Below are 15607 nucleotides of genomic sequence, written 5' to 3' on the forward strand. Positions count from 1 at the left end.
TGTTGATTTCCTTGTTCATCCTTTGCTAAATGAAACAAAGCTAGTTTGTGTTTCATTCTTCACAGTTCTTATTAGAATTGGTGGTAGTGTTTTGTTTTGTTTCGTTTCCTTGATTTAAGTCAAGAGCAGGAGTTTTATTTATTTATTTTGACAAGATATAGTGAGAGACAATCTTGCCTGTTAGGATATTGGTGTTTCTCATGTCACATTTTACACCCAAAAGCTATTCCAAGGGAAAATAAAAATAAATTAAAAAAAAAAAAACCTTTTAAGATTTGAATCTGTGCACTCTACCCACCTGGTGGTTATATAGTGAACTGTTACTTTAAAGAGTAGTTTAAATACCAGCCATCTTTGGGGCAGGCTGCTCTTGCAAAGAGAGCAGTACATATAACAGGAGTCTACTGTGTATGAGATAAGGGGAAAATTCAGCTCACTGACTAGAGGTTTTAATGTACAAACTCTAGGGAAATAATATATTGACTGTTCTGTGGCACGCAAGAAAACTGAAGAACCCTTTGCAGACGGAGTGCTTTGCAAAGGATTCTATCTGTTTCTCTTAAAACAAAATCTGTGGCAAGATGTTTGAAATCAGCAGGACGCTTAATGCTGCTTTGTTAAATAATGAGGTAATATTTTGTCACTTTTTTCTGGGCAGCATCTGTTTTCCCCCCACCCCACCTTCTTTTTTTCCCCCTATGTTTATGAAGGATTCCTTTTTCCCCCTCATGGAAGTCAAGGAAATACAATTCACGCTTCCATTTCTGTTCCTTCCTTTTGGTGCTTTTGGAGAATTTGGTTGTCTTTTTTTATTTGCTGTTTCAGCCGGCTGCTGTTTCCTAGCCCATTGTGCCACGTAAGGCTTCTCCACTGCGCGGAGTAGGTAGTTATTAACGCTGAATTGGCTTCTGGTACAGTCCATCTGGACTCTGTGTGGGAAAGCTGGCTGCCGGCGACTGATGCTGAGATATCTGCAACCTTTGGGATGTGTGCATGGTGGCAAGGGGCTGACTGACATGAGATTACTTCTTTTAAGGGAAATTGTTATTAATGAGTCAAGAAACTGCTCATTTATGGTAAGAGGAATACAGCGGCACTGGCAGCCCCACAATGCTAGGATATCATTTTTAGGTTGCCTTAGCTGCTTGAGTGAGACAAGTTTCTTTCTGTGGTGGTGGATTGTGGCAGAAAAAAAAAAAATCATGCATGACTGGGAGACTCGCCTGCCTGATTCTTGAGATAATATATTGAGAATCTGTTGCTTTACAAATGTCACACCACTGATGTAGCGGTCAGCCCCTCACTCTGAAAGATGAATGGTACTATTGGAAATTCGATAATAAGGTTGACTTTTCTCAACAATAGGATTCTGCCTTTGTCTTTAGAGAAAAGGCCTCTGAGGATATTTGTGCATTTGTTTGAGGATTCCGTTGAAAGACTTTAGAGTGGAGGTTTGTGGAAAAGTGAGCAATATATGAAATGCATGAATTTTTTAGCCTAGCAAAACCAGCTACTTATCTATACTGATACAGCTACTATTTTGGAAAAGCGGCAGGAATATCTTTTAATATACCTAATGTTAATTTATGGTTCACTAAGTGTGCTGAGGTTAGTATGGATGGGAGAAAAGGGTTTTAAAATTTTTTATCTTTTATAACCTCCAGAGAAATCTAAGTAAATATTTTGTTTCAAGTAAGCTGTTTTTATTTGTGTGTTTGTCAGCATTGTCTTAATGTTTGCTTTTCACAAAGGTTTAATATTGGTGAGATTGCACTCAGAGTTTATGTTGTTGATTTGGGGCACACCTACCTACTCTGTGAACATAAGCTGAACCGTTTAAAACACTTTAACCTGTGAATTCATCCTTAGTACACAGTTCAACTGATAATGTAGTACTATTGTGACTCACAGGACTTTTCATACATTTGCTAAAGAAATTACTTTAAAAGTTTACTTAATTGAGCATTGTTCCACTTTAAAAAATTAGTTTTAACATTTTTACTTTTCTGTTTTATGTATTTTCATTTCTAATAGCTGAATATATTTATACTCAAGTCTAATGGATGATGCAGTGTACACAACACATACTGTTTTATGATGTTTCTGTATTTTCTAAAGTGTGAATACGTAAGTATGTTTATATGTATGTATTCATGAAACAGTATCTTGGAGAGAATAGTTTTAGTTTTGAAAAATGTAAGGTTATTTTCTTTTCTAATAATTTTTCACAAACCCATTTATTCTTGGACTTTGAAGCCCAGAAATACAGCATATTTTTCGGCCTGTATTTCTACTCTGCCTAGTTCTGTCTCACTGCCAACTCTAGTCAAAGATTAAAGATTATGTTGAATTTTGTCTTTGGTAATATGTGTTACCACTGTGTATTTATTGAAGAACAAATTGATTAAATTATGAGTTAAATAAATAGTGACACATTAGTCTTTTGCATAGGTGTGAAGCATAAACTTCTCAGGTAAGCCACTTAAAAAACCCAAACCAGAACAAAAAATACACTACCTAAGGCTTGGTAGTGTAGAGGTTATAAAATACGTAAATAGGCAGACAAACTGTATACATCACAACACACTTGCTAAATATCTCTTTGCAATCTCTTAAGAGGCCAAAGAAAAAAAGACTTCCCTTTGAAGGAGAGAAGCAAAATCACTTATTTAGTTAAGCAAAATGAGTACTCTGCACAGGTTTTGAAATGAAACTGTTGTCAAAAGCATGTTTTACCTTTCTCTAAAGTGGCAGGAGAATGTGTGTTAGTGGATTTTTAAAAATTCAGATCATGCCCCTATCCAAGTTGAAAAATAAATTCATTTAAATAAATCATTCATCATCCTCAGTTTTGAAAAGCTCAGGCAGAAGGCAGAAAGGTAGAAGCTGACAGCTGCCCCTCCTTTACCCCCACCAAGTTTTTTCTTTTTGTTTATTAGGAAATAGTTTTCTGAGACAAACTTGTATGAACCTAGTTCACGGAACAAGCTTAATCCCCAACTTGTTTGATTTTGAAATGTTGTCCATGTTAGCCGGAGAAGGAGCATTACTTACTAAAAAGCAGCAATATCCGGAAATAATAAAGTTAAATTGTAGATGAATTAGCACATTAAAGTGCTTTTGTTGTATCTTTAAGCCTACAGGCAGATCATTAAATATGCATTTCGCTAGAAAGCAACTGTCTAGAAAGATAAGGTGGTTGAAAATATTCTACAGTGGAAAAGCCCTCCATCAGAGGGGTAGGATGGTTCAGCCCTCAGGACAGGGGAAAGAAAGGAACCTCCCACTGTTAAGGTTTGCAAGCTTCCAGTGATCTGCAGTTGTTACAGTAATTTTGAGCTGGGAGGAGGGAAAAGGTAAAAATACAAGTATGGCTGTTGTTGCTTCAGCCGGGCCTTAATTACCAGACACAAGAAGCAGTTCAGAAATCTGGTCTCTGTTGTTGTAGAGGTCACCAAATCATTAACATCGTCAATCTGGCAGTAGCTAATTTAAATAGCACCTGATGTTGCAACGCCTCCCTTCGTTTCCCGAGCCAATCAGATCCAGGCTTCGGCTGACAGATGGTCCCATAAATGGATGTAAAAAGGGGAAGCTTCGAGCCAATTTCAGCAAGGCTCTGTTCAGTTGTTCTTATCTACATCCTAGAATCGGGGGTTTCAGCTCACTGCTCCTTTTCTTTTTTTTTTTTTCTTTCTTTCCCCCGCCCACCCCCCCAAATAATTGATTTGCTTTACAATCATCCACACTGTGTTTTGTGGATCTTTAATTATATATAACAATAGTAGTCATTTTAAATATATATTCTGAAATCTTTGCAAATTTTAACAGAAGAGTCGAAGCTCTGCGAGACCCAATATTTGCCAATAAGAATGGTTATGGTAGGTATGACTAGATTTATAATCTGTTGTTTGTGTTGCTGGAGGGAAGAAAAGCATCTACACCTTGACCAGTCGTATGCTTGCACAAGAGTTTAGTTATGTGCTGCTGTTTGGTTCCTACATTTACTATCTCTTTTGTGTAGAGAGTGCGGGTAGGTCCTTTTATTGAAAAGCAGTGGGGATATAAGATTGTCATTTTTAACAAGTCGTTGTCAGTTTTCCCTTCAACATAAAGGCAAAGGGTGGAGGGGAAGGGCTGAAATAATTGCTGGTTTATTGAAACAGGTTATATTACTTAAGATACAATGGCAAAAGAAGGGTTTTCTTTTTGTAAGGGAGAGGGGGTTTGTCTACGTGCCTGGGTTTTGTGGGGCTGGGGGTGGATGCAGCGGGGTTAGGAATCTCTCCATTTCCGTACTGGAAATTTAAACCTCGAGAGGCAGCTCCTGGATACTGAACATTGAGATGGGCAGTTGTGTTTCGGGGGACTGCGCAGCCAAAACGGCAAAGAGAGTGATTTATTTGGGCTTCAGTAAATGCTGCATCTTGTATTTCAAAGAGTTTCCTGTCATGACCTCATAAAAAAGAGGAGGCGGCTTGTATGTGTAGCAGTGCCTGGCGTGTTGAGTTGTTGCTTCCTTCTCTGGGCAGCAGCTCTGTAAGAAGGAATGTCAGCTTTTACATAACGTTTCTTTCCGCTTTTGACACACTGTGTGAGGGTCCATCTTCTTCTGATCACAGATGGAGTGGAATGGCTTGAAGATGGTAAGTGAAAAGAGGAAGGCAGCCTGGAGGTTCCAGCCCTGTGTGTGTGTGTGCGTGTATGTGTGTGTATGTGTAAGGATGCTGGACTGTGCATCGTAAATCACTGTGCTGATTGTTTGTGTGTGTATGTATGTGTTTATCAGTATTTCTCTTTTCTGAAAACCAGAATCCATCTCCAAGTGTAATGGCACTGCATGCACACACGGCACACATACTGCCTCTTCCAGCAACACACATTTTAGCCAAGGAAGGTTGGTGTCTTTTTTGACAATCAATGTCACCGTCACTGTTGGCTGGCGTGTCCACCGCCTCTGTGAGCCTTCAACGGAATTACACGACTGCTAAAGTTAAAGGCACATTTCTTTTTCAGTCTCATGCTAGGAGTAATGGGGAAAGATGGGAATGAGGGGTGGAGGAGGTGAGATTCAGTACCAGCAGATGCAGTTGTGAAACAGGACTTTCGGATGTGGAAGGGGAAGTGGAAAACCTTTCTGCCGAAGTAGTAAATCTATTTTTAGCATCATCTTTTTCTGAAAAAAGAAGCAGGGAAACTCCTTGAGTGCCGCTTCTGTAGCCTGATGTTGACCCTGAAGATATGGCACAAAATGCCATGATCAGATGCCACGAGTACCCACTTTGACTTTGAATTTTCACCAGCAATGGGTTTCACGGGGTTTCAGAGCTGTGTATGGGGTCAAGCTGTAAATTCATAACCATCTACTTATTTTCCCTAGAAAAGCCTGGGGAGGACTTTCCGCTCTGCATAGATGTTATAACAAAGCTGTGGTCTTTTTCCCATTCTTAGAAGATTGCCTTTGTCTGGCTGCTTGTTTTGATGGGTGTAAAACAAATAAGATTAGACCGAGCAGCCCAACTGAAAGCGATAGCTGGGAGGAAAACCCAATGAAAGGTTGCCGGGGAAACGAACAGAGGAGAAGCCGACTAGGGAGCAGGTGGCTATCATGAGAACACACTGCAAACAGTGTTAAAAAAAAAGGGGGGGGGGAGGGGGACAGGACCTCGATTATCTTTGCTGTTCTTTGTGGCCAGCCCAACTTTAATTATTCATTATAAATAGGTGTTAATTACATTTCTAACTCTGGTTTACAGTGATTTTTAGAAATCTATTTTTAAGCATCTGTTCTGTCTCCCGTGTGTGTGTGTGTGTGTGTGTGTGTGTGTGAGTGTGTGTGTGTGTGTTTTGTTGTTGTTGTTGTTTAAAAAACCCAGAGAGGAGGAGAGGGGGAAGGGAAGGTAGGGAATCTTGCTTTTTTTTTTTCTTCCTTTTTCCCCCTTTACCCTGCTGTGAAATTGTACATGCGAAAAATCGCAAGGAATCCTGTGAGACCATTTGAAAAAAAATGTAAATTATGTTGAATGAAGTTGACGGAAGCATAATAGTGAATTCCCACAGCTGATAGGTTCTGCAAATGATTTCTTAGAAATTTCCAGCAAATATTCATAGGAAAAATATAGGTAGAATAGACCTAACCTAAGCAATGATTTTGTGTTAGGTGATATTGGTATTTTTTTCTAAATCAGATGTTGATACTATAGTTTCAGGGGAGTTCGTTTTTTATCCTGAGTAGAAATTACTTTATAAAATAATACATGAAGAGCCTTTTTCTTTCCTTCTTTCCCCATGCCCACAGTCACGGGATCCATCAGGCTTGCACTCTCACAACCACTGCCTTCCATTTGGCATTTGGTCCTGGTTCTGATCTTGTCACAAACTGAGTGAAAAGCTGATTTTTATATTAGTGTCTTTGAATGTCTGGGATGTATGTGTGCACTGGGTGACAAGCATCTCTCTTTTTTTCTCTCTAAGTGTGTTTTACTAATAGTCTCTTTTTCCTCATGATGGTAGGTACCAGAACTGAAAGGTGTAGTACTTGGGTGAACAGGAGATAGCGTAAAAACAACTGAAATGGTGATCTGTTAGGGGTTTTTACTAAGGGACAAAATAGATATATGATCATGTAGCTAATTGTAAGCCCCAAAAAGAGAGATTTTTAAAATGCTGAAATATATTAAGAGGTTAGGAAATATAATTGGCTTTATTGAAAGCACTCTTAATTTTTACTCTCTTCATTGCAAACCCCCCCTCCAATTCTTTTTTCTTTTCAGATGCATTTTTTGCTTTCTCTTCTCATTGAAGGATTTAAAATTTTTATTTTCACTCTTGAGGTAAAAATAAATAAACATCTTTTTTGTCATACATTTGAATCTTGCGGCCATATGTTGAGTGCATAAGCCTATGACACCTTTAAAAAATAGAATAGTTTTTTTTAAGTCTTTAATATAGTTTCTTTTTCTATTTTCTGAGAATTTTCTGGCAATTTGTAATTAGGGGAAAATAATTTTTGTAAGAAGTGTCATCTTGGTTGTTGTAAAAAAAGACACGTGGTTCTGATGCTGACCTTTCTCGCTCCTTTGTCTTAAAAATATTAATGCCTACTATCTTCATGTGGAGGTGTGCCTTTATGGGAGCACAAGGCTAAATGTGCATTTATTAAGAAGTGAAAATGCAATTGGAAATATTTCTGCAAAAAACACCTGACTACTTCTCAGTTTTAATGATCAGAATGTCCATATATCTCCTAGTAATGTAACAGCTAAATCATTTAATATTTAAATTTTTGAAAGGGTAAAATTAACATAGATGGGGAAGTAGCTGAAAAATTACTTTGAGAATCACTTATTTGCAAGACTATTTAATATTTCATTTTTTAAAAAGCTAACAACTTAATCATTCATTTGTGATCTCAGTCCCATTCATTTCTACCTGCCATTCATTCAAGTCATTCTTCTGGCCAGATATAGACGGCCTTACTTCCGTTTGATGGTTTGCACAAAACTTTAAAACTTTTTCTCTCCCAATACTCCTTCCTTGGTCCTTTGAAAATTAGGGTGTTGTTATGAGAGGAAGGCCAGATTGTTGTGAGATAATAACAATAAAATTAAAAAAAAAAAGAGAGAGAGAAAGAGAAATATCTACGCATTTGCATTTTAGTTCTAAACTCAGTCTTGAAATTTGGTTTGGGACATGTTAGACTTCGGATATTTTAAACTTAGGATTTCTATTGGGGATAATCTACTTGAAATTTCATATCTAGAAATTATTGCATGAATGGTGCTTTGTATGTGTGTATTCAATATCTCTAAAAGGACTTGTGGATGAATTGAGGTGTCTTTCTCAAGTTAGAGTTACTATGAACAACAATAGGGTTTCCTCAGAGTAAGTCCTTTCTTTGGTTTGATTTATTCCCTTTACACTTATTTCCTTATTATGGGTGAGTTCTTTTCCTATATGTAGACCAAAGTTATTTCTTCCATGTGGAGATGTGGTGCTTCATTTAGCCCTGGGCATCTTAACACCTTTTTATTTAAAAAAAAAAAAGAAAAGAAATAAACAAATTATCTGTGTGTACCTCAAGTAAGAAACGGTTGTCTTCATAGAGGTCATGATACATGGGCAAAAGTACTTTGGCCTTGACAAATTTCTTCATTAGCTCCAATGATCTGCAGCCACCAGGCAGTTAATTTATATGCCTAGACATTTAATATGTACATTTGTTGGTGAGCTGGCCAACAGATGCTAAACACATGAGTATGCGCTGCCAAATGCTGCAATGCAGTATTTTTTTTTCCCAATGTCATTGGGAATTTGGGGGCTAAGAAGGGACATGAACGTTTTCAAGCTTTTCATCTTACTATTTGTCCAGTCGATGGGCCATGTTGTACAGAATTGGTCAATTCCCCTTTTGAAAGTAAAGTCAACCTTTCATTTACCACTATCCATTCCCCCATCCATTTAATGTTTATGTGGAAAATGTGTTTGTGCGAGAAAGAGGAGAGAGACTCTGTATGTGTCAGTCTAAGTGTGTTACGGATTCCTGCACCTGTCTTAGGCTTTTCTTATTTGGTATTACTAAACATGTATACACACTTACTTGCAAGTATATGTGCATCTATAAATGGAAAAAAAAACAAACTGGGCTGCTTTCCATAAGAAGTGGCTTCTCTTCATGACTCCAAGAGTTCTCTTATTAGAAAAATATAAAATTTCAAACATTCATCAAAAAAGATATATCCAGACTCTGTAGTCTCTTAGTAACCAAACATCTTTCTTTAGCTGCCACTTGAGAAACTGTAAGTGTGCAAATCCATAACGATGTTTGTGACCTAATAGCTGTCCCTTCAATCAAGGGCCTGGGTAAGAATTAAAATGTGTTAATGTGTGTGTATATGTATATGTGTGTGCGTATGACGGGGTGCGGAGGATGTTTTTCTTTGAGGGCATTTGAACCTAGTCTTTACCATTGGTATAAATAAGGAAGAGTTAAGATGGCAGTATTAGCATCTGTGCTTTGCTCTGTAAGTTGGTGTGCAAGTGTGTGTGTGTGTTAGGAACATCCTTATATTTTTAAAATCTCCACGTATTTTAGGAGTAAAGGACTTTTATAGGTCACTGGCTTTCTAAGGGTTAAAAAAAAAAGAAAAGGTGATCTGGGGGGTGGGAGTCACAAGCAGTAATTGTCTTAAATTAGCTATTTAGCAGTGAAAAGGAAAAAAAGGCTGGAGGACAAGAGTGGAGAAGAGTACCAACATGTGGGTCTGCATCTTTCCTGCATAGGAGATAATGAGTGATAAATTTGAACTGGTGCAGTAGAGGATGCTTGATAATTTCTCAGAACCTTGACTTTGCAGGTCCATTACTTCCTTGCCTGCTTGTTCACACCTTTAATTATATCCAGTTTGGGATGCTAACTGGGAGCACCAAAGATGAGCCATTTTGTTTGTTGTTTACTTCATTAAGTATTCAGGCAGCGTGTTCACAGTAGCTTTAGAGCATCAGTGTTAGGAATCGAGCACTTTGGAAATGGAATTGTTAAAAAAAGAACAAAAAAATAAGAAAGCAATCAGCCAGCTAGCTTGCCTTGGATGTTCACATCCACTCTGCTTAATGATAATATTTATGCTTTCCCTTGTACATTCATTAAGAAATAACTTATGCAGTGTCAAGGTTCCTAATAGGCTGGTGACTTTCTCTCTCTCTGTCTTGCTCCACCTATCTCTTTCTCTCCACCCCACCCCTGAGACTGTCTTTGCTCAGACCATTTTAGGACTGACAGTTTTGGTTTTGGGGGGGGCTCATATTCAGATCCTTGTTGTATCTAATACCAGAGTTATTTCTCCCCTCAATAAAGATCCCCCTCTACAATGATCAAGAAATGCCGAGATCCCTAAAGGAATCCTTAAATAAATTTTGGTTGAGAAAGCAGTAAAAGTGTTGAGGAAATAAGGTCAGTGTAATTTTTGTGCTTGCATTTTTGTTTTTTGTTGTTTTTGGAAAGTCTTATTTTTAACCCCAAAAGTAAGTGCAAAGCTAGCATATATGAGTTTTTTTATTAAAAAACATATGTCATAGGTTTATCCTGAAAATAACTTCCCTGAACTCTTCATTTAAAAAATAACGTTTAAACTTTAGCTTAATTTTTGAATTACTCATTTTAGACTATACAATACACTTCTAAGTATTTTTTCTATAGAAAGTTTAGTTCTTTTTTCAGGATATGGAAAAGTGGAGAAGATGGTGAATTCCGAAAAAAGAACATAGCACAGAGGTTTCCTCTGTCTGCACTTCGTGGCTTTGAATCTTCTCCTGCTTCTATGAGTTACCCTTTATTCTTATCTATTCTCTCATAACAACTACCCCTTGAAGTTGTTTTGCCAACAGTATTCATAGTAGAGGCTGGCTGTCATTCCTTGTTGGATGAAGATGTATTTGTTAGGACTTACTATGTGTATTTCTTTGGAACATGGAATCCAAGGTCACCATTTCTTTTTCTTTTGGCAATGGTTAATTAGTTAATTAGAGGATAAGTCCCTGTGATTGGAGATAAAGTTATGGTGAGGGATTTTTAAGGTGGCACGATGAGGTTTGTGTCAAATAATGAGTAAAGGTCTGCTGGAACATTCAAGTACATAAATGTCTTTCCTTCTGTATTTGTACGTGTCTAGGCATGACTCCAAAAGATAGAAATAAGAGATCTTTTGGACATTTTAGTCTATAAGGTTCCATGTATCCAGATCTTCAGCCTCAGGAAGAAATATAGAAGTTTGGACAATTGCAAGGACATGTCTTTCAGTCAGCTGACCATGAAGCTTGACTGGAACCGGTCAATTTTACAGAAACACAAATGTCTTGCCTCCTTGCTTCTGATATAAACCGCTTTTTGAATTCCTTTTCCTCTGTTACCTCCCAGGAGCATCTGAACAGATAGTGACCCTTTTGGTATGCCAAAGTGGAAGTTCGCTAGTGGAGCAGAAGTCAGTTACTTTGTCATACACATCTAAATACTGTAGTTGTGGGGGGTGGCATGTGTTGTAGACAGCTGTGACCCCCAGTGTGCCGCAGGATGTGCCAATAATGGCTTCTCAAGTACTCTGTGTTTTCCTAAGCTGCCAGTCTAAACCCTTTAAAGGTTTGCTTTCTAATTTGTACATGAAAAATAACAGGCCAAGTTGAACTTTTTTTTCAAGTGCCCCCTTTGAAGATGCAGCAGCAGTAAATACTGCTCTAATGATAAACTTTAGTTCTAAGTGCTATTTAAAAGTCTGTGGTGGAAAGGCTGAGAACTTGCCGTCTTTACTAATGAAGCTTTTATTAGGAATGTGCTCACTTAAACTGTAGTAAACGACCAAGTCCCTGAAATTTGTGATTTTGTCCAGATTTGACCCATCTTTTCTTGTGTTAGTTTTTGTAATGCAGCCAACCACACATCCAAAATTCTGGATATTAAACATGTCTTCAACATTAATTATCACTGTTGATGCACTGGGTACAGATAGTACAATTCCCACAAGTCCAGATTCTTACTGTAACACCAAAACAAAAGTGATATTTATTAATAATATTGGGAAAGTTGTCCTCATAGTAACCATTCCCCAAAGGAAGCTTCACATAAATGTGCACTTATTATTCAATATATTAAAAAGGAATCCTTAGCTTATACTTTTTAATTTGGGCTAAAATATGTAAATTGGTTTTATTTTGGAGTTGCTCTGTTTTAGGTGGCTTTGGGGGAGGATAACTTTCTAGCTTGATTATATTTTAATCGCCTCTGTAGCAGAAAAGTTTCCAATCTTAAAAGCAACCTGGTTATTGTGATTAGGACCCAGAGGGCCTGTGTTCAGATGGGGCTAAAAACATATTGTATTGACCTGTCCACATGTAGGAAAAGTAGATTTTTTTTTTAACTGGATACCACTATCATCATGCCTTTGTTGGCAAGGCTATCTCAGAGACCAGAGAACCATGAGTCTGCCTCTGGCCTCCAAGGAACATCAATGGTGTGCCTGTCTGGGCAAGTCTCTAAAAAGATTGTTCTTTGTCTTAAGAAGCTGGCAAAAGCAAAGGACTTCAGGGTCAGATGAACTTGAGTTAGAATCCTAACTCTTCCAATTACTAACTAGGCAATCACAGATGCCCACAATTCCTCATCTTTATGATGGTGATGATAATATTTAACTCACAGGGTTTCTGTGAGAATCAGATGAGAAATAGCATTTGAAGGCACCAGTCATACATAGGACTTGAAAAATAAGGGTGCTTTGAGGATGTTAAGTCTCTTTCAGTCTGTCAGTCTTTCTGTCCCTTGGCAAAAGCCGTTCTCCAGAAAGAGTCCCATCTGCCCATGCCAGATGTCCTGGTCAGTGACATTGCATGCTACCCTCACAGTCTCCATACTGTCCCCAGCATGCAAGGAGGATGGCATACAGTTTTTTTTTTTGTTGTTGTTTGTTTGTTTCTATATCAAGACCTCAGTTCTTCCTTGGAATTGTATGGCTTTATTAAGTTTTCTGCATCCTCCTAGGATTTTGCAAGCTATATCCATGATCTCTTTTGGAATTAGAATTCACTTGGGATGTAGTTGTCAAAAAGATGAAGATAAAATTAATTTTAACCAGTGCTGTCTTTTAATTTCATGAAAGAGCCTGCTAGGAAAGTTAGAAGTCAGACAGAAAGAAAATAAAAATAGGCTGAGTTTAATTGATATGGTCGCATCTTTGCCGTTTATATATTGTAACTTGCAAATTATTTGACTTTTTCCCAGAAATGAACTTACTTTGGATCTATTTTTTTTCCTCTTCAATACATCAGCTTTTTTTCTCCTTTCCCCTTGTTTTCCCAATAGGCTGAACTTTGAAGTTCTGTTTCTCATGGAATGGTGAAGAGGTTGAGGCACAAAGTGGCTTAATGAGATTTTTCTAACTTGCCATCAGTTTTCCTTCTGCTTGGCAAGGCAGGATGATGGATGGCTTTGGCAGTGTGAACACTGCTAGAAGTGATCAGATTGACTGAAGAGATGTGCAGGATGTGAGCAGAATGCTGACCCTTAATTCATTACCCTCCCATTTGAAGGAAAAAGAAAAACAAGGGAAAAGAGGAAAACTACTACATAGGCCTTGACGTAGTTGTTGATTAAACACACTTGGGAAGGGGTAATGGGTGGTGTCAGTATTAGGTTAAACCTAATTTTGTACCTTTTTTCCAAGGCTCTGAAGGGGGAAATAAATAAATAGGCACGATAAATAAATTCACAAGTTGTTCTATAAATGGGGACTTGTTGCTGTTACCTGTTGCCGTTATAGAGAAATACAAATTGTTCCTGAAGGGATTCAAGACTTAAATTGAAAACATGATCTTGAAACACTGATTTTGAATTCTACTTCATATGCTCACAGGAAGGGTGAAAAGGGTAACCATTTTTTTTCCTTCAATTTAATCCTTAAAACTAAGGGAAGGTGTTATAAGTTGATCTGATATCCCAAACACCATTTTACAGGTACTATGTTAAAAAAGAAAGAAAGAAAGAAAGAAAAAGAAAGAAAGAAAGAAAGAAAGAAAGAAAGAAAGAAAGAAAGAGATCCTTTGTTGTGAAACAGGTAGACTACAAAATTTTTCTCTTTCCGTATGAATCTATTTTAAGTCTTCACCAAGAATCTTTGGAGGATTTTGCAGGTGTGTGTCTATAGATATTGTACGCAGTGTGCAAGCTCTCTGGAAGAATTTGGTTGGTTTTTAGACTGTGTTTGTATGGGCAGAAATATATCTGTAAAAAGTGGGGAGGGACTTGATTTTGGAGAAAAGATGGTATAGAAGATGCTCCTCCATATTTTAGCCTTGGAAAATCTCATGCCTATTAATGAAGGACAAAAAAGAAATGATTTAGCTATTTGAGCAGGCAAATGAGAACGTTGGATATTCCTAGGACCTTCTTGCTAGGTAGGTGTTTGTTTATTTAAAAGTTAAAAATTCATCCATATTTAGGTCAATACTTGAATCTCAGTTCTTTCTTTTTTGTACATTTCTGGCTAAAGTTTTTCATGAGAAGAAAAAAGACTTGGAGCTTAAAAATGCTTTAGTAAGATTTTTTTTTTTTTTTTTTTTTTGAGACAGAGTCTCACTCTGCCGCCAGGCTGGAGTACAGTGGCACAATCTCAGCTCACTGCAACCTCGGCCTCCCAGGTTCAAGCAATTCTCCTGCTTCAGCCTCCCGAGTAGCTAAGACTACAGGTGCATGCCACCACACCCAGCTAATTTTTTGTTTGTAGTAGAGTTAGGGTTTCACCATGTTGGTCAGCATGGTCTCAATCTCTTGAAATCATGATCTGCGCACCTCGGCCTCCCAAAGTGCTGGGATTAATTACAGGTGTGAGCCTCTGCGCCCAGACTACTAAGAACTCTGTTTTTAAACAGGTCTCAAGTCCTCGAATTTTGGAGACATGGTCTTGCAGTTAGTGTAATCTTAACAGTATTCTTCCTGAACTATCCCACGCCCATTTCTCAAGAACAGAAGAACAAGTTTGCATTCTAGAACTTCAGCTGTTCCCAGCATAGTTCTGCTTTTAACAGATCTGTGACCGTAGAGATCATCTCTCATATTCATTCAGCATTGTATAATTTTTGCCCAGTGGTGTCAGTTTGATCTCTTTAATGTAATTAGGGCAGGTACTCTTAACTCCTTTTGATAGAAAATAAAGCTTAAACATTTGACTAAGCTTGCATGTTTAGCAATATCAGAAGTCCTCGCTCCAGAGCATTTGGAAATATGTGCAGCACAGCCAAAGTTTACTTTTCTTGGGGGAAAATAAGGTAATTTCTTTTCTATATCAAATTTTTCATTGGAGAATCAACAAATATATATATTGCATGTCTGTTGCACATAAACCATATTCTAGATGCCTCCTGGAACATCATAGTATTTAAAACATATTATAGTAAGCAAGGACAACGAGAGGCAAAATGATTGGACAGTGTCTCAGCAGTGGAGGTACAATGTACAGAAGAGGGAGACATTAGTTCTTGTTGGGGGAAGGAGACACACTTTGTAGAGGAAATGCCATTTGAATGGAGCCAGGGAAGCTGGATAGATGGAAAATTAGAAGGGGAATTCTACGTGAAGGGAATCATATGAGTAAACTTTATAAAGTGATATGCCTTTGTATAAATAAGAAGAGATAAAGTTCCCATAGAGATGGAAAAAAGCTATGATTTAGGAAGGTTCAGGTGTTTTGACTTTGAAGTGGTAGCTATGGAATGTCTTAGGTCAGAGGACTGTCCTTTCTTAATTCTTTTTCAGGGTCAAGACCTGTCTTTTTTAAGTCGTTATTTCTCAGAAGTTGAAGTCACCCTAAAGATATTTCTAAATTAGATATTGGTTAGGGGAATTGGCATTAGAGCACTCTTCTGGTCATAATGTGATGTTATGATGATGATGCTCATTGGTGAAGTCACATTGAGGACTGCTTTTAGGGTTACAGTGGCAGAAAGCAGGAGGAAAAATATCGACTTTATTTCAGATTGTAAAGAAATGTGCCATTAGTGGAGTACACTGCATTCTCTCACCAACAGGTACCCAGTACTCATTTTGTGGGATAATGTGTGGCCAGAG

General features: G+C 37.8%; 1 protein-coding gene across 6 annotated transcripts in view; it reads left to right on the forward strand.

The window, feature by feature from the left end:
• Positions 1-913: 913 nt before the first annotated feature.
• ELAVL4 (ELAV like RNA binding protein 4) overlaps positions 914-15607 on the forward strand; it is a 95779-nt gene continuing 81085 nt past the window's right edge. For 2 of the 6 annotated variants that reach the window (XM_035251407.3, XM_035251408.3), the window contains exon 1: positions 914-1076. In XM_035251407.3, the coding sequence (XP_035107298.1) occupies positions 960-1076 (117 nt within the window). In that variant the 5' untranslated portion in view covers positions 914-959. Of the gene's footprint in view, positions 1077-3599; positions 3882-4506; positions 4647-15607 lie in introns of those variants that run through there. The other 4 variants (XM_003733444.6, XM_003733442.6, XM_009001199.5 and 1 more) reach the window with 2 other exon arrangements.

This window comes from Callithrix jacchus, chromosome 7 (assembly GCF_049354715.1).
Source record: "Callithrix jacchus isolate 240 chromosome 7, calJac240_pri, whole genome shotgun sequence".
NCBI lineage: Eukaryota > Metazoa > Chordata > Mammalia > Primates > Cebidae > Callithrix > Callithrix jacchus.